The sequence below is a fragment of the Solea senegalensis genome, linkage group LG8, assembly GCF_019176455.1.
Source record: "Solea senegalensis isolate Sse05_10M linkage group LG8, IFAPA_SoseM_1, whole genome shotgun sequence".
Lineage (NCBI taxonomy): Eukaryota > Metazoa > Chordata > Actinopteri > Pleuronectiformes > Soleidae > Solea > Solea senegalensis.
Window position 1 is genome coordinate 1,928,624 of NC_058028.1, and position 20,172 is coordinate 1,948,795.

Here is a 20,172-nt window from a genome sequence, read left to right on the forward strand (position 1 = left end):
AATGCTTTATTGTTTTTTTTAATTATTTAATCATGTTTACTAACTGTGTGTGGGCCACACGGTTGATGTAGTGGTTAGCGCTCTTGCCTTTGCAGCAAGAAGGTTGGAACAAGGGCCTTGCTGCATGGAGTTTGCATGTTCTCCCCCGTGTGTGCGTGGGTTTTCCAGCTTCCTCCCACAGTCCAAAAACATGCAATATGGGGATTAGGTAAATTGGACACTCTAAATTGACCATAGTTGATGGTGAGGCTCTCCCCTGTGAATGCCACGGATGAAGCAGCAGTTACAAGTTGCCCTCCCATCTTCAGCTGTGTTAGTACAATCAGTCCCTGAATTTGAGGGAATTGGTCCTGGAAAGTGCTTGAATCTGTGTGATCACTTACAGTGGCGCCGACAACTTGAAACAGCTTTCTGCCACAGAGATGCACAAGAAGAAAACACAAGCTAAAAGTAAATCTGATATCAAGTTCTGAAGCTGAAAGAAATCTGCATATCATACGATGACATGCTGCTTTACTCATTTACTGTGAGGGGTTTATTTTGCTATGAAATCATCATGGTAAGAATAAACGAAAATCTGTCAGGAAGAGGTGATGTGCATATTTTTATATAGTAGCTCCATGGTTCTCAAACTGTGGTACATGTACCACCAGTGGGAAGTAAGCTGTCTTTGGTGGTAGTTTGTCTTTTTGACTTGTTTTGGGTCATGTTAACGTCTCTTTTCTTTTTTAGTCCCACATGTCTTGGTTCTTTTGCTGTTTTCGGGGGCTCCGTGTGTGTGTGTGTGTGTTTTTATGGAAAACAGCTTAACAAATAACATTCTTATTTGGGTAATAATTTTGTCAATAGATCCATAAATGAATAAAAGTGCTGCTTGGTTTGTTCTCTTTGAACACAATATTGCAAAAGCTGTTCCATCTATGAAATCTTTATTCATCACACAACATTTAAGATAGTGCTCACTGCCCTCCAGTGGTTACAACAAGGAGTTACACAATAACTTGCACAATAAACAACAAACCACACAGTTACTAAACATCATAAAATAATAATAAAAAAAAAACAAGAATCAATTCAAATAACCCAGAATTTTAAAGCATTCTTCAACACCATCAAACCAAAAAAATGAATCAAACAGTTCGAGGTAACACATGAAGGCGATTATACTTGTCAAATTAACATATCAAATTGATCACTCTTGTCAAACTAAGATATCATAATGATTATACTTGCTATTCTATTCTTAAGTAAAAACATCAAATCAATCATCACAGTAATATAGTAAAGAATCTGACAAGCATAACATCAAAAACATCACACCAGCCGGTGTAAGATGTTACGACATCATGAAGGATTACTGGTGAAAGTTAGTAACAAAGATGTTTCTCCCCCATCAACAATAATCATCACATTTTTCCCCAAAAAGAAAAATTAAATGAAGAAAATCACCCTCAAAGTTATGTTTTTGTAGAAAAAAAAGAAAAATCAACAAACCCATATCAGTCAAACTCTACAAAAGACTGTCCTACAGTGTGTGTGGCTGTTTATTGGCCAAGCAGCGCATGTGATGAGCGTGATAATCTGACATCTGATATCGCTCTTTGGGTCGTAGCTTCATTTCAAATGACTTCAGAGAATAATACAATTCTCTCCAAGTCGTCCAGTGGATTCCCATCCTGTAGGGTGAGTCGTGGCCCGAAAAGTAAACACCGTTAGGATTAGCATAGCGACAGGTTTTGAACCACCATCCTCCATGGAAGAGCCCAGCAGAGTTTTCTTGTCCACTGAGGTCCTGGTCTTTGTCAAATGTAGAAAATGTCATACCACCATGGTAAGTCAAAGAATCTCCTGAATAAAAAAGAAAGAATAAAATAATGACTTCATATCACAGAAGCTGTCACACTTATACTGCCCCCTGGTGCTTTTCATGAGAATGAAAACAGCCAGATAACTATGGCTGCACGATTCTGGAATAAATGAAATATTGTTTAATTTGCTCACCAGCAACATCTCCACGAAGCCACCGACTTGAAGCCTGTAGCTGTCCGATATGTCAGAGAAACTATTGATTTGAAGAATGAATAGGAGTGGTCTTAGGACAGACCCCTGTGGGACACCATCAGTTACTGAGGAGTGAAGCCATTTATCTGCACTGAGAACCACAAATGCAGTGTTTTTACTGAACAAATGATTTAAAAAAAAAAAAACCTGCATCAGATGCACCAAACTCACTGTCATTCCTCTGAAATGGTAATTTACGGGTAATGGTCAGGATTATCTCCGAGCGGTTTGGTACTGCAGTTGACTCCTTGAGTTAATGTTCCAACACATAAAAAACTTCTTGAGGTGACACATGATGGAGATAAAAGCCAAAGAATAATATTGGGGATGTGGCCATAGGAGGACGGTTGTTGACGAAAGCCTGGGAAGAGAAATATCAAATGTAAAGCTGGAGGTGGATCTTCCCGACAGCTATCGATTGAGACACAAAGAGTTTTGTTTTACACTAATAGTGATATTATATGGCTATTTAGCCATGAATGTCAGTTAGTGAATATAAAAAGGATGATATGTCTGTTTTCTAGTAATTAGCAACGAAAAAGTCAATATGAAAATGAAAGACTGGTGATATATAAAAGTTGTAAAGTTGACTTTTCATCTGTAAGCCAAGTGGAGTTTTATTTTGTCGAAGCAGTTAATAATGAATTTGACAATGGCCCCGTCCCGTTTTGGCTGTTTGTTTGTTTTTAAAGTATTTCATTTGATTTTAAAAGGAATACAGACCAAATTGATATATATCTATACATTTATTTATTTATTTAGCCATTTATTCTTTTTTTATTCATTCAATAACTTATTCATGTATTTATATAATTATTCATTCATTCTTTCTTTCCTTCATTTATCTTCCTCAATGTCTTCTGATTAGGTATGTTTTTTTATGGTGCATAAAGCATATTCTGACTGAGACTGAGACGGCAATGGCTTTTTTATGCTAATCCACTAAAAAAAGATTTGCATCTGCCACTTCAAAACAATCAAATCTGACTGCTACTTATTATGCAACCAAATAGCATATCATGACACAGCGTAGCTAATATGAGTAAAGTGTCATAACCTATGATTCACACTTCCACGCCTTCTTCACTGGTGACATCAGGTCATTTCTTGCTTATTCATTTGTTTTGCACTGGGATGAGAGTCACCACTCTTTCAGTTTCATGCTCTTCTGCTTTGTGTTCTGTAGTTCCAGTTCCATCTCCTGGGATCTCCATTCTTCCTGGAAAAAAAAATTCCCAAGTTGTGCAACACACAGGCACACACACACAAAGCACCAGTCACATGTGGCATTGTCTGACATGGAAGTAAATCTGGAAGAAAAAAGCCTTAAAATCAGCGCAATGCTGTCATTTTTCAGAGTCTTCATCGCAGCATTCAGGTTCTGATGAAGAACAAAAGCTCTGTCCAGTTCAGGGGTCAAAATAAATCATTTCATAAGTCACACCTGTGCTTTTTTCCCTACTGTGAAAAGGCCTTTTGTACGGTTTCCATGCAGAGAGCATGAACTTGAAGGCATGGCTACAGGGGTTTGTTTCTTCTGTTACATAATGCACAGACCCCACCAACAGAGAATGAATTAGTGAACAATAGTGGACTATCATGCTCTGCCTGCAGGAGAAAAAAAAAAATCATACTCTCTGTGTAAGTATGATGTAAGTAGAAATTTTTTGAAGATCACTCATACCATGTGGTTTGATGCAATGTCTCCACACTTGACTCATCCAAGCCCTGGAGATGAATTCTGCAGCTCCTCAACAACAGAACCTACAGCTGAGGATCCTCAAGGTAAGTTCATACACATATTCGATCTGCTAGATCGCTAATGCTAAAACACTTTGGTTCAAAGCAGCAAAGATAAAGATAATAAATAATAAACATGCATTTACATATATATGAAAGTACAATATGGAACGATATTGTAGTACTGCCAGATCGCTAATGCTAAAAAACTTTGGTTCTGTTTAATTTCTACCATTTCCTGTGTGTGAATGATCGCAAAATAGGTTTGTGGACTGTTTTTTATTTATTATTTAACCAAAACAGCGCCATTTTGACAGGAAGTGTATGAAATTAGATTTGTGTCAATATTTTGTTCTTTGTGCTCCCTCACTTGTTCTTTGTGCTCCCTGATTTGTTCTTTGCACACACTCACTTGTTCGTTGTGTTCCCTCACTTGTTCTTTGCGCTCCCTGATTTGTTCTTTGCGCTCCCTCACTTGTTCTTTGCACTCCCTGATTTGTTCTTTGTGCTCCCTCACTTGTTCTTTGCACTCCCTGATTTGTTCATTGTGCTCCCTCACTTGTTATTTACGCTCCCTCACTTGTTATTTGGGCACCCTGATTTGTTCTTTGTGCTCCCTCGCTTGTTCTTTGTGCTCCCTCACTTGTCCTTTGTGCTCCCTGATTTGTTCTTTGCACGCACTCACTTGTTTGTTGTGCTCCCTCCCTTGCTTGTTCCTTGTGTTCCCTCACTTGTTCTTTGCGCTCACTCTATTGCACTTATGTAAAGTATATTATATATATTGCATATGGGATGAGTAAATGTATGTGTTGTACAGCTGGAATTTCCCATAATCTCATTGAATAAAAACATAAACATTCCATTCAAGAAAGAACCCCCAACCTTGTGAAAAAAGGAGTTATAAGTAACTTTCACTTGAGTACATTTTTAGACCAGTTAGACCATTTTAGACCTTTTACTTAAGTATTTTAATTTTATTTTTTTTTATCAAAAATAGTGTTACTTTTACTCCTCTGTCATACCAAAACATTCCACTAGGTGGAAAGACACCATTTGAAGACACGCCCTGTGACACACCCTTGGATATTCTGAGTTCCAACTAGAAATAGAATGCAGCATAACTTTCCCAGTTAGAAATGTGAAATTCTGACGACAGATGGAACGCACTAATTTCCCCGTAATCCCATTTAATATAAACAAAAACCTCCATTCCATTCAAGAAAGAACCCCAAATTTGTGAAAAAAGTAATAATAATTTTAAACACCTTTACTTTGAGTACATTTTTAGATCAGTACTTTTACTTGTACTTTAGTTGTTTTTTTTAATCAAAATAGTGTAGAATATTTCAGTACTCGTTCCACCTCTGTCATACCAAAACATTCCACTAGGTGGAAACACATCATTTGAAGACACGCCCGGGACTTCTGATCTTCCGAGTTCCGACTGGAAATAGAATGCAGCACAACGTTCTGAGTTAGAAATGTGACTTTCCAAATTAGGAATGTGAAATTCTGACTACAACAGTAACACACTAATTTCCCCATCAAATGTAAACCTCCATTCCACGTTTTCAAGCCCCTCTAACGTTTAACAACCTAAAAAAAACTATTCTAAAGTTGATGAAAAATCACTCATATTTTCACAATAATAGCACGAATGGCTGTTATTTCGGTCACGACCATCGTGACAGGACAGTTTTCCTGTCCCATGCCTGCTGCTGCTGCTGCTGCTGCTGCTCCACTGTCTCCGCCTCTGGATGTTGGGTCAGAGAGAGTTTAGTGCAACAGGCAGGGCGGAACTGCTGTTCCCTGTTTCGACGGAAGACCGAGTGGAGTTACAGTAAATAAAGTAGAGAACATGCCGCCGTGCTAGGTGAAACTAGCCCATTTTGGTAGCGACATCGCGGCGTGTTAACGGGTGTTTGCGGACTCGGGTTTGAACTTCCCTCACTTCATTCCCCGCGACGTTATTTTTGACGAAGGGAGGCGGCGGCGACGGAGCTCGCTCTCGGCAGCCATCTTTGGAGCTGCCTGCTGCTGCTGCTGGGAGTGGGATTCGACTCTTTTGCCTCCCCAGTGACTTCAAGGGTGGGGATTTTAAGCTACAGTCCTTATCTAAACTCTGTGCCGCAGTCGAGTGACAGCACTCGGAAACGAGTGGATTCCGTTCGCAGAGCTGTCAGACGTGGAATGAGACGGGAGGGACACTTTTACGGTCCCAAAGTGTTGTGAATTTAACGACATTATCCGCGGCGTTGAACGCTGGCCTGTCAGAGGAGGGTGAGTTTCGGCTAAGTGGCTAAGCTAACTTAGCAAACATCACACAGGATAGCCTGCTAATCCAGCACTTTGCTATTTAACAATTGGCGTAAACAAAGTTTCATCCGCACATTTATTCAACTCCTCACCTTCACGTCATAAATGTACTAAATGTTATGGCTGAGGTTGTTTCATCATATGACACGTAACTTAGCTTAGCTAGCGTTAACTTTGGCTTTTTTTTGATAAACTTTATTTAAACCTCAAATAACAAACAATCCGAGCTCATTTCAAAATCAAATGCAACTATCTGCCTTGGTTTGTGTATTAAAAGAACCAAAAACAAAACAGAAACAACGCATTGCGATAATAAGGGGGAAAAAAATATATACAGAAATATAAGCATGCACAATAATTAGGAAAAACAACCCACAGGGTAGGGCCTGACTATGTGGCCAAAAAGGATGCCAGTCTATATACATGAATGTCAGATATTTAAAGGCTACTTCAAACCAATTATTTGTGATTTTAAATGTATTATTGGCAAAAAAAACAACAAAAACAATCATATCAAACAGAGAAACATTTCACACGTCAATGGTAAAACATTCAAACATAACATAAACCTTATATCAAGGTATATTATTGGTCAGTACTTTAAGTGGTATTTAAGAAATGTATGTTGTACAGGCCTCTTTAGTAGATTAAGCATTTCCTCACCTTAAACAAGTTTAAATGATTTCTTGAAGAGTTTTAGCTCATTCTTCATATGGTTCAAACTCTTTTATATACAAATACAAGTTCACAAGTTACTTGTTATGAGAAACTAAGTCCCACTTACCAAACTTAATTTCCCTTTAAGTCATGTTAGGGCTTTGGTTAGAAAATTTCTAGTGTGACAACTGGAACATTTCTTAGAAATTGGGATATAAATATATCAGGAACTCCTTGTATGATGACATTTTGGTTACAACTCCATGGCACACTATTATCACGGTATGATATTTATTACGACTTTGTCCACTCGTCTTTGATGAGATGTACTGCTAGTCTGATTCCGGAGGCTCTGCTTAAGTTAAGCTTTTGACTCTCAGTAGAGAGCTGGTAATAGTTGTACTAGTATGTGATTTGCAATCCTGGATCATTCACTCCCGTTACTACTGGCTAATGCCAGAACTAATTGCGTTTTTCCATTATACTGTTCTAGCAATACTCGGTTTGTATCAGGCATTTTGTTTTTCATTACTTCATAATACCTCATAGTGGGCGGGGTCGCCATTGCACCGCCATGACGTTGTTTTATATGCGACACAAACTACTGACTTGTAAAGCAGTAGTTTTGGGTGTAACTGAATCATTAGAATCAGTTGATTACAAAGATTTGTTCAGTACTTCCTGCATGACCGGAGCACAGACCCTGTCTGACACAGTCACTGAACTGAGATACGACTAAACAGAAATTATCTACAGTTTGGCATTGGTTTGCTTTGATTCTTGTGTCGGACCGTCATTCTGTTGGCTTCACATTTTAGTATTGGCACTTGGAACCTCACCAGAGCAGGTACCAAAAAGGTACCAGGTACTATCCCTAATGGAAAAGCAATAAAAACAGAGTCGAGTAGTGCTGCCATATTTTCAAAACGCACCAGATTGTCCTACTTGTTCACTCCAGAGCTGTCACTTTTTATTCAAAGTGTGATGTTATTTCTTACGTGGGATGTAAAGTTCCCGTTCTAAATGCTCATGATGCAGGCTGCCATTTCATAAGCGTATGTAAGGTTGCCTACCACAACATATGAAGGTGGAGAGACACAGTGTGCACCGAATATTCCTTATATACACTGTGTAGTTCCCACTTCTCTCCTCTCTGCTTCACTGTGGAGGAAACAAAATGACCTTAACGTTGATACGGTCACATGTCCACAACGGTGTCCACACACTGTTCTCATGTTATCATGAAATCGACAATACTGTTTACGTCTGTAGTTGGAAAGTAACAACTTTCCTTAAATCCCTCACAGTGCTGTGTGTAATCCACCTGGTGTTGTAACTGCAGTGTGGTGTTATTTAGCCACAGGTAACACAGGATAAGACGCAGCATGTAAGGCTGAACAGGTTCTTCAGACGCTCTTTGAAATTGTCAGAGCAACAGCACAACTGCATTCTTTTTTGTGTTTACCTGTTCCAACTAGACACCGTACCATTACAGTGATCAAAATAATTGTGATTCAAGTTACTGTTGTGATCTCTATGAGATTATACTTTGCATTAATCGAAATGGTCTTCTGTCTATGCTTCACCTTCATTTGGTTCACTGATTAACAGTTTTCAACATTTTCTCTTTTTTCCCCCTAAATTTTTCAATTGTATTGATTTTTTTCAGTCACATAATAAGGAGAATAATGAGAATTAACAATGTGCTTGCATTAACAGTGTAACAACGACAGTGTTATGAATACGACTGATTTACTGTGACACAAATATGACAGAAGTGCTATTAACTGTGAAAGTAGCAGTATTCATATGTCGTGGAATTCCATGTCGGTTGGTGTGGTTCCCTTGAGGTTTCCAGAAAAGCACCCGTACTTGGAAATTCCAAGTCTCGACTACAAAAGGAATGCTCCATTATTATTATTGTAGCTGAACATATGATAGCTCTGCTAGTGATGGGACAATATATGATATTATCATGATAAAAAAGCGCAGAATACGTCAATCATGGTGAATTTTTGTTCGTGAATAGAGAAAAACGTTAATATTTCACGTGTGTGACTTGAAAATCCTGTCTAGCTCACCATCATAGTGCCTGTGCATGACTGATATGATCTCAGTAAATTAATCACTTTTTTAAATATATGTACTGTATTTAATGTCGTGAATCTCGATTATTTTTGGTCAGATCGTGACGGAAACAGTTTTTCCTTCTATGTACTTGGGGTGGGAATCAATGGAGTGACATCACTGATGATTTAAAATTTGAATTTCCTAGAAGTCGTGACATTTTTTCATCCTTGTGTCATCTTTGAGAAAAAAAAAAAAGGCATCCAAAAAAATGCAACTCACACATGCCTGAAAGCGTGCCATTGTTGTTTAGTCAAGGGAGACAGATAATCACTAGTCAGTGCTCACCACTGGGCCCGGTCCTACCTCCTCATAGCTTTGCGAACAGGAAATGCAGCGCAGTGAGGACATACATTGGGAATTCCAGCCCTCCAGCTTTGTTGACCTGTCCTGCTGCATTCTTGTTGATGTTGTGTGTTTTTGGCCGGGACGTGGCGTGTTTTATGAAGGTATCAGCTATCATCACTCACTTCTCTCCTCACTTAGTTGGAAAATGCCATCATGAGATGCGACAACAAAGCTCATTCAAGAGCAACAATGTGACAAACAATGGCAATAAAGAGAACACAGTCAGTCCCTCATGGTTATGAGGTTTGATTTCAGGGCCGTGGCTGCGTCTGTGTGGAATAGTCAGTTGTTCAGTGTTGTTGTGAGACAAAAGATGTCAGCTTCAGACTGGGGGTGGTGGTGGGGGGATGTTTGACGAAAGAAGTCTTGTGACTCTAGCGTCAGCCCCTGCATCTGTTTGCAGCAGATCATCTGAGCCGCAGCATGTACTCAGTCAACTCAGCCCTCACTTATCTTTTACAGTCGACAATCTGTGACCAACAGCAGTGGTGTTCCAGAACAAATCATTTAATAGGCAGCACATGGGGTTAAAAAATAATGTCAGCCTTGTTGTGGGTTGGCGGACTTTAACCTATGTTTTGTAGATTTAAAAGAAGGTGATGTAATTTAAAAATAAGGTCACTCGGAGAGCACAGACCTCTGGAAAAGGCTCGTAATAGGGGTGGGAATCTTAAGTTCCCTCATGATTTGTATTTAAAGATCCGTCATGAAATACTCAAATGTATTTATCCAATCCAACTTTATTTGTAAAGCACTTTAAAACAACCACAGTGGACCAAAGGGCTGTACAGAATTAGGGTTGTAACTAAGGATTATGTTCATAATCGATCAATCTGTCGATTGTTTAGTTGATTAATGGAGAGCTCGTTTGGACCGTAAAATGTCATAAAATGTCTTGTTTTGTGCAAAAACCGAAAATGATTTAGTTTTAATGATTTCTTTGTCATACGGAGCAACCAGAAAAAAACGATTCATTGATGATCAAAATAGTTGACAATTCATTTAGTAAATGAATGATAGTCTGAATAAAGACTCATAAGCTCACATAAATAAAATACAAATAAAAACAACATATAAACTAAATTTAAAGACCCAAAACATGGCTAAAAGTAGCACTCATACAATAAAACACACTAAAAACAAAATAACTAAAACAGAAAATAAAATAAAAATAATGTCAAAAATTTCTTTCAGTATTTTAGGGCTGCAACAGGTGAGGAATTTCCTTAAAATATGCAGAAAATGTTGATCAGTGTTTCCAAAAAACCGCAAAATCATATTTATTTTTAATTTTTTTACCAACATGATTCCATTTCAAGGATTTCTTTGTTATATGGAGCAAAGAAACCAGGAAATATTCACATTTAAGAAGCTGAACGATCTAAAAACTCTATCAAACAACAATTTTATCATCAAAATAGTTGATAGTTAATTGAATCATCAATTAAAAATTAATTGATCGTCAAGTTAAAGCTGCTTTAAAGCATTACCAGTGGTTAAAAACCTTCTTCTTTTTTAGATGGGTATTCTGTAAATTAGGTGTAATCTTGTCACCATCAACAAGAACTACAAATACACAGATTATTTGCACTAAAATGTGATTTTGGGATTGTGGGTCGTTTGATGAAAAAAGTGTTTTTCCTCACGAGATGTGAGTGAATCACACTGGGCAGATTAACGTGGACCATGTTTGGTATGTTTGAGGACTGTGTTTACCCAGTAACTTTCAGGTTTAACGAGTCGTCACTGTCACTGGAATGTTTTCAGTCTGCTCAGGCGTCTGTCTCACTGAAGCAGTGTGTCGTTACCTTGGTTTCTTTGTTCAGGCTGCGTCTTTGTGTCCTCATTACCTCTATCTGTCCACATACCAGTGTGTGAAGGTGTGAGGAGAGGTTGTTAGGACACACTCCACTGGTTTCTCTGACTGTAGCCACAGTAACTATGGAAACCAGTCCAGCCTTAGACTCTGCTGCTGCAGATGAGGACAAACCGATTAGAAGACTAAGTTGTTCTTACGTGTCAGGGCTGATTAATCGCTTCCTATTTTTCAACTTCTTAAATGTGAATATTTTCTGGTTTCTTTGCTCCATATAACAAAGAAATCATTAAAACTGAATAATTTTTGGTTTGTAAAAAACCCAAAAAATTTTACAAATGAGAGAAAACGAGACATATGTGATCATCGTCAGTTCGAGGTTGGATCATTTTTCAACGTTTTCTGACTATTTGTCAACAAGCAAATGGCTAAATAATCGATAAAATAATGGGCAGGTGATCAATTCAATCACAATTAATCACTGTTGGCACTGCGTGTTGGATGGCACTGTTAGCCCTTTTCTCACTAAAATTAGGTTGTGGAAAAAGAAAACAACAATCAAGTGGACAATTTTAAGGCACTAATAAAATAAAGTACAATTAATATGAAAGTACTAAGTAGGGCTGCAAGGAAAGATTATTGTGCGCTTAATCTTTTTATAATTTCTTGTATAATAGTTTAGCTGTTTGGTCCATGAAATGTCAGAAGTTTCCCCAAACCTGTTAAACGATGATGCACTTTTTTTTCCCATAACCAAAACATTTCAGTTTCATTGATTCCTTTGTTCTATGGGGCAAAGACACCAGAAATTTGATTATGATGAAAAAAACACTCAAATTGATTAATAGATTATCAAAATAGTTAATAATCGATGAATACTTGCAGCCCTAGCATTGAGTGCTGTTCCCAATTGTCAAAAAGTAATTTTCAGGAAAAATGTTTATGCCAATAAATTAGCTTTGTGCCAAAAAAATACAAAAAATAAAGCATACGAAGAAGAAGAATTTAGTGGCTTCACCTATATCTTGTGTGTCCTCTCACTAGTGCAGTACCTGCCTCAGCTGACTCAGCATCACATACTCTTGCGTAATCCTGCTTTGTTGGCATGACTGTCCTCAGGCATGCGGAAGCGGCTTGTTTAGTGATATATCAGTCACATTTCTAGAGATTTTCCCTGAGTAAGTCACCTGGTGAGCAAACCGTTGAAAGGTTATGTGATTAATGGACCGGCAGGCGTTTCTTTGAATGAATAGAACAGTGACTTTTTGCCCTTGTCATCATCTCTGATGTCACATTTTACATCAAAGAAATTTAGCATAGAATAGAATAGACACTTCATTGTCGCCTTGAAATTGACCACACTGCCAAGGTATGAAACAAAAGCCAACACAAAGTATGTACCTGTCCAATCAATGTTAGTATTTCACATAGACCAGACATGAAGGCTGACATATAGAATCCTGAACACTTAAACACTTTTAAACATTCCCATTGCAACACCAGCAGTGCACAGAGGCCTTTGTAAAATCAGGGGGATAAATAAACACATAAAACCTAAATGTTCCCATAAATCATCTCATGAATGGAGGAGGAAATCCAGATAACTAAAAACTATTAGTGACCTTAAATCAAATGAATATTTCTGTAAGGCGGGGCTTTATAAATGTTTTTATAAATAATGTCTGGATATAGTTTCTCAATGAGCAATAATACACTGTAAATACACTCTAAAATGGAATAAAATCCACTGTTTATGTTTAAGTTACTGTTTAAAATACATGTGTTATAACCTATCATACCGGCTTTATTGTTTTAATTAAGGATATTTACATGTGTTAGAAACAATGACATTGACTGTAAATATGGTCAAAGTCTGCTGTAACACAAGTAATTGTGTGTGTTTTTAAAAAAAATTAATTTTTGTCCATTCCATGTTGTATGTATGTATGTATGTACGTATGTTTTCAATATAGTAAATATGATGATTATCAATGCAACAGCCTTTAAAACCAGGAAAAGTCTCACAGATATGGACCATATATTGTCACCATAAATAGATATAATATCCATATAATATGTAATAATATAATGAGTTTGTCGGACTCATATTTTCCTCTCCTTGTACGTTTTTTATAGCTCTGAACACGCATGAGACCGCTGTCCTGCAGATGAGCCACCGGTGGGGGCTTTCGAGTCGCTGTCGCAGACCCAGATAGTTACTGGCGGCAGCGGCATCGCCCCCACAACTCCACATTATGCCCAACAGCACTCGGGCGGGGAGCCTGAAGGACCCCGATATAGCCGAACTCTTCTTCAAGGAGGACCCGGAGAAGCTCTTCACAGATCTGCGTGAGATTGGACATGGCAGCTTTGGTGCTGTATACTTCGTGAGTATTTTCACTGTGTTGGATTCAAACGTAAGGACGTGTTCATTCTAAAACCTGAACTGTGTCCTTGTTCATTTCAGTGAGGCTCACTGTGTTCTCATGCATACAATTCTGATATTCCTGGCTCAATTATTCAGCAGTTGGCAAACTGTATCACATGAAACAGGCAAGATTCAGTGGTTATCTCTACATCATGGTCACAGAGGATTAAGTATGTGATGCCATGATAACCACACTAATATTAGATCTCCATGGATATATGGAAACAGCTCATTATTTGGCAGTCAGTTTCTTGGTGGATTTATTGAACGGTTCATTGTTTGGCAGTCAGTCTGTTAGATTGTGTTTAGAACAGCTCATTATTTTGCAGGCAGTCCCTTTTTGGATGTCTGGAATAGCTCATCATTAGGCAGTCAGACACTTGGTGGATTTTGAGAACAGCTCACTATTCTGCAATCAGTCTGTTTGGTTTATGTTTAAAACAGCTCATCATTTTGCAGGCAGTCCCTTGGTAGATGTCTGGAATAGCTCATTAAGTGGCAGTCAGTCTGTTGGTGGATGTATAGAACAGCTCACAATTTGGCAGTTAGTTTGTTTGTGAACATATCAAACAGCTTATTATTAGGCAGGCAGACTCTTGGTGGATGTATAGTTAAGCTCATTATTTGACAGACCATCTCCTTGTGGATGAATAGTACAGCTGATTAGTTGGTGTCTTGGTGGGTGTTTAGAACGGCGCACTATTTGGTAGTCAGTCTGTTTGGTTTATGTTTAGAACAGCTCATCATTTTGCAGGCATTCTCTTGGTGGATGTATAGAACAGCTCACTATTTGGCAGCCAATTTGTGAATGTTTGGCCTTATGTAGTCTTTTTTAATCTGAGTCCAAAATCCATATTTGGGACATAATCTTAATCTACATCCCCAGATGATTTAATTCTAATGAGCTCCGTTGTGTAGGGAAAAAACAAATATATTGACATTTTAATAAGCTTTATAGAGAGGTAAAATATAAATGGTACATTTATGGAATGAATATAATTACCATCACCTAAATGAAATGTGTTTCTTATTCAGGCCCAAGATGCACGGACAAACGAGGTGGTGGCCATCAAGAAGATGTCCTACAGTGGAAAGCAGTCTACTGAGGTACGACGGCTTTTTACTGCCCAACATCATGTTAATGTGACATTTTTACAACTCTTTAATGTTATTGTGTGTATTAATGCAATTGCTGTTTTCACAGAAATGGCAAGATATAATCAAGGAGGTGAAATTCCTGCAGAGGATACAACATCCCAACAGCATCGAGTACAAAGGATGTTACCTGAAAGAGCACACGGCCTGGGTGAGGAAAACATGAGCGTCTGCAATAGAGGAACAGAGGAGAAAATTGGTTCTTTAAAGTAGGGATGTCCTGATACAACTTTTTCAGATCCGATTCGATATCAGCACGAATCATACATACTTTAATCACATATTTTGTATTGTGGAATGTTAAAATAGGCTTGATCAAGTGATATTACTTAACAGAGAACAATAGTCAGCAACAGTAGGTATGAGAAAAACTGACCCATTTATTATTAACCAAGGGGTTACATACATTTTAACCTTCAACATAAGAATATTGGATTTTTTGCCATGTTCATTTCATAGAGTCTATGGTTAATTTCATCAGAAGTGCTCATGGGGGGTTTTCAGAGCACCCGTGTTTAGGTAACAGCGTGTCTTCAGAGAACACCCCCTATTTCACTATTTTGGATTAGCCCAACTCACACAGGGTGAGTGACTCGTCCCGCAGGGAGTTTCGGATCGGGACATCCCTACATTAAAGTATTGTTGCAACCAAAGAAATGCCCCCAACTAACGATTATTTCCATTATCGATTAATCTGTCGATAATTTGTTTGGTCCTTTTTTTAAATGTTTAAAAATGTTGTCAGTGTTTCCCAAACCCAGAAATGGATTGATTTACCCACAACATTGGACTGTTTCAAGGTTATATACACATCAGTTGGAGTACTCACAGGAGAACATAAACAGTAAATACTGTTGACATTTATGAATGATATAAAGCTAAAAGAGAGGAGAGAGCAATATGTAACCTCCCCCTCTTATTTCTTTTACAGACGACATAGATAGACATGTGTGGTACTAATAAGTCTTTCAGTGCAACAGCAGGGAAGATTACAGCGTTCCATTATATATGCTCATTGTAAACATTTCAGCTAGGTTATAGTGAAGTTTAAAAGACGGACCGAGAAGAAGAAAATGAATAATGAAGTAGAAAAGAATTTGTTTGGTTAAAGCTGAAGCGAGCAACTTCACAAATGCAGGATCTATAACATCCCCCTTTATGAAAAGAAAATTATGCTTTCATGAACGTTTTTACACTTGTTTGATTTTGAGTACTGTGGAAAAAGACCTATACGAGTCTTGTGCAATCTTACTATTAATAATTATCAAATTGTAATCGACCCACAATCGACACAGGCTCACCTTGACAAAAACATTGTCAATGTCGGGGGCAGAGCTTGTGGGATTTTCATGTGTATTTGTTAATTGCATTTTGTCTTTCAAGTTATTACATTGCCTATTCAAATAAACATTATAAAGTGCGCTACACAAAAGAAGATGGCATCTCACCCAGTCAAGATCCTGCACACAAGTGATGGACACTTAACGAGCACAGGTTCAAAAACATGAACCTACCTCTGCATCCCTGCTACATCTGTGCCAGTGGAGAGAGTTTCTCTGCCATGGGATTAATAGTGAATAGACTCCGCACTCACCTTCTTTCCAAAACATGTGTACATGCTTGTGTTCTATGAAATGGTTAGAGATGCACGGCTGGCGGTTACACCCGCAGTCACCGCAGATAATCCGCGGAGTGGGTGGATTGCGTGCGGGCGTGTCGCGGTTGAAAGAAACAAATAAATAATACATAGGTTAACATATTGACTAGATCTAAAATGAGGCAGAAATGAGTTAACATTTCCATAACAACATATTATGTTTATCAGATTGCTTATTATTATTTATTGAAAAAAACATTGCTGCAGGTGGATTATTGATATTTAGCAGCAGGTGCGGATGATATTACAGCTCATCCACGCATCTCTATCAGCTATTTTACTCTCACTGCTGTTTGATTTTATTTGTGATTAGATCAGCGTGATTGATCTCTTTTTGTTTTCATTTAGTTGTTGGTCACTGCTTTGATGTAAATATTGGAGATTACAGCCATGTTTTTGAGCCTAAAATGAAATAGTACAGTGTAGAATATTTTCCACCCTCCACGCTGCTGCTTTATTAAAAAAAAAAATCCCTATGGAATTATGAGGTAAATGGAGAGTCCTACCAATAGTCAGAGATTATGACAGTGCAGTGATGCCCTCTGATTACAAAAGTTGGAAAATAAAAACAATAAGTTAACACAGAGAACTTTTTCTTTGTCTGATTGCAGCTGGTGATGGAGTACTGTCTTGGCTCCGCCTCAGATTTGTTAGAAGGTGAGTGACATGTATTTGAACTTGTGGTTTTTACATGACAGAATTACGTCTACCATGGAAAAAAATGGTCTGGAAATGGTGAGGAATTAAGTGAATGTCTTTTGAAAAGTTACCAAAGATACCAGTTATATCAGATTTAAGGCTCATTATGATCACTCATGAGTGGAGTTGGGGGAGTTCTAACAGGATGCTAATCTGCAGAAATGCCTGACAAGTGTGTTTTTAATGTGTGACTTGCGATGATAAATATAAGATGTGGCTCAAAAGATATTTAATTCCAAATGTTACATTTTACACTGGTCCCTCGAGTCAACTACTTAGATTGAGTCATGAAATTGGGTGAAATACTGTGTTTGGAACTAGGGTTGCTAAATTCTGTTAATTTCTCAAAATTAGAAACTTTCTATAGGAATGAACTGGTTGGGAACTTGGTAAATACCTATAAATCTTAGGCATCATATAAACTTGAACTATTGAAGCTACACTATGATTTTAGGAATATTTTACTCATCGTTTATGTTTTTGTTGGTCAGTGAAAGAATTGAGCTTTGACTAAGTTCTACTAACAAAATAATCTGTGTCATGCTCCTAAATAGACTATTTACTGGCCTAAGGACTTTTTAGCGTAATTATTATTATATTATATTATATTATATTATATTATATTAAGTAGAAGTTAAAGATGCTGCTATGTTGGCAATATATTCATATTTGTATATGACACACTGTCTTTAAAACAACATTTTCAGTTAATATATTGTGAAAGTTAATTATGTCTACTGATTGAACTTTATTTATTTTTTTGGTTAATTTTTTAGACAATAATAAGCCTTTACTTTTACCTTGCTAACCAGTTTCAGCATGTATCTTCTGCCTTCCTCAGAACTGTCATCTGATGTTAGGTGGTGACGTGCCTTATCAGCTGTTGTTACGGAGGCGTGATCTTCCTGTCAAATATGACGGGTCGATCACGCCTCCTTCTGTACTAAGGAAAACTTACTATTGTCTAAAAAAACAAAAAAAACCCCAGCTATTTTCAGTTAATTCTCATATATTCCTGTGAATAGTTTCTGGAAATTTACTGATGATTGTTAATGTTTTTCTTGATTCGTCATCTCTGTGTGGTTGTTGTTTCCCCCGCCTAGTTCACAAGAAACCTCTGCAAGAAGTTGAAATAGCTGCAATTACCCATGGTGCTCTGCAGGGGTTGGCTTACCTTCACTCCCACAACATGATTCATAGGTGAGAGTCTCCAGAGTTCAGGAACATGCTGGCACACAAAGCACTTGTGCCCTCAGGTGGTCCGTCTCCTGCGTGGAGTGGTAATATTTCTTCTCCTGCCGTTGACAGAGATATCAAAGCAGGAAACGTCTTGCTGACAGAGCCGGGGCAGGTCAAACTGGCAGACTTTGGTTCTGCCTCCATTGCCTGTCCCGCCAACTCCTTTGTGGGGACTCCATATTGGTATGTTAACGCCTCTGTGTTGTATGTGTTCAGAAGGTAAATGAATCTTCTAATCTGTCGATTATTTTCCTCGTTTAATCAAGTACTTGTTTCTATATTCACTGGGATTAGTTTTTGAATATTTGGGGCAGCCCATGGCCTCGTGTAAAAGGAACTTGTCTTCTAACTGGAGGGTTGCCGGTTCAATCCCAGACCGGTCAAGGGCTTGGGTACCTTTTATAAGTAAGGTAAAGATGGGAGGGTTGTGTCAGGAAGGGCATCTGGTGATGACCTCTAGAGAGGGAGAAGAAGAAAATAACGAGGTGCATTCAATGACTCTGGTAAATTTCATCACTTTTACGGGATCTGCCGCTTGTTTAGCTTCGAGGAGCAGCTACAAGATGCATTCAAGAAACAAAATCACTTCTGCAAACACACAAAGTCCGCGAACTGTCATTGGAGTAGAAAGACTTTTCTTTCAATACACAATTGAGTTTTGTATGTTTTTAATATAATTACGAAACTACACATTTTCTGATCGACTTCTCATAGTCAAATGAATAATAATTGGATATTCATTCCCATCCCTAATATGTATGAAAATGTTGAAAAATGTGGATCAGTATTTCATATATTTGGAAATGATCACGATGTCAAATTTCTTGTTTCGTTCACGTTTTAATGATTTCTTTGTTTTATGGCGCAAAGAAAACAGAAAAAAAAACACATTTTAGAAGCTGAGAAACAGAACGCTTGTTGCTCGTATTCAATGAATAATGAATAATGAATGAATCACTGCAGCCCTAATTCAAGGTCATTCATGTGTGCGCATTTTCTCAGGATGGCCCCAGAGGTCATTTTAGCCATGGACGAGGGTCAGTATGATGGAAAGGTGGACATTTGGTCTTTGGGAATCACCTGCATTGAATTAGGTAAAGTCACCATATGTAAACATATATGTATATTTATATATAAATATACATTTACTTCATAATGAAAATAATCTTTTGTTGTAATCTGTCTCTTTGCTCATAGCTGAGAGGAAGCCTCCACTGTTCAACATGAATGCAATGAGTGCCTTATACCATATAGCACAGAATGAGAGCCCCATGCTGCAGTCCAGTGAATGGTAAGTTCATAATGACCTATTTTTAAACTTTTAAAGACGGGGCAATATATGGATATAATATCTATATGGTGACATGACATAAGATCTGGTCTGGATTTTGGATATTGTTGTATCATGGTAAAGCATCTGTGATGACTTTTCCTTGTTTTCAAGGCTGTTGCATTGATAATTATCACATTTATTATATTATATATATTTTATACTGATTAAAAAATGCATGGAATTGACAAAATCATGTTTTGAAAAGTCACTTAATAACGTTTTAAGTCTAATTATTTGTGGTATAGCAGAATTTTTCCTCAATGTGATTGTTTGTAACACGTAATTGTCCTTAATTTAACGAAATAAAGCAGGTATTCTCTGAGATGAAAGGTAATACAGATCATAAGCAGTGTATTTACAGTGTGTTGTCACTCACACACTTTTCATGAGTCCAGAGAAACAACCTGTGTGCAGCTTTATATCCACATAAATCTCCTATATCAGGATATAAACTCTAAATATACGCATATTATTTAACAGACATATCGCCCTGATTTATATCATGATAGATATTTATATCAATTGATATAATATATATTTTTTCCCCATTTCACCAAGCCTTATCAGCTGATATTCATCTGCTGTGACATGAGTAT

General features: G+C 37.7%; 1 protein-coding gene across 2 annotated transcripts in view; it reads left to right on the plus strand.

Moving 5' to 3' along the window:
* Positions 1–5,557: 5,557 nt before the first annotated feature.
* Positions 5,558–20,172, plus strand: part of taok1a (TAO kinase 1a) — a 28,213-nt gene continuing 13,598 nt past the window's right edge. The window contains exons 1-9 of one of the 2 annotated variants that reach the window (XM_044032097.1): positions 5,558–6,081; positions 13,202–13,452; positions 14,529–14,600; positions 14,698–14,799; positions 16,917–16,962; positions 18,108–18,204; positions 18,313–18,426; positions 19,246–19,337; positions 19,441–19,534. In XM_044032097.1, the coding sequence (XP_043888032.1) occupies positions 13,321–13,452; positions 14,529–14,600; positions 14,698–14,799; positions 16,917–16,962; positions 18,108–18,204; positions 18,313–18,426; positions 19,246–19,337; positions 19,441–19,534 (749 nt within the window). In that variant the 5' untranslated portion in view covers positions 5,558–6,081; positions 13,202–13,320. The remainder of the gene's footprint in view (positions 6,082–13,201; positions 13,453–14,528; positions 14,601–14,697; positions 14,800–16,916; positions 16,963–18,107; positions 18,205–18,312; positions 18,427–19,245; positions 19,338–19,440; positions 19,535–20,172) is intronic. The other variant, XM_044032098.1, reaches the window with a different exon arrangement.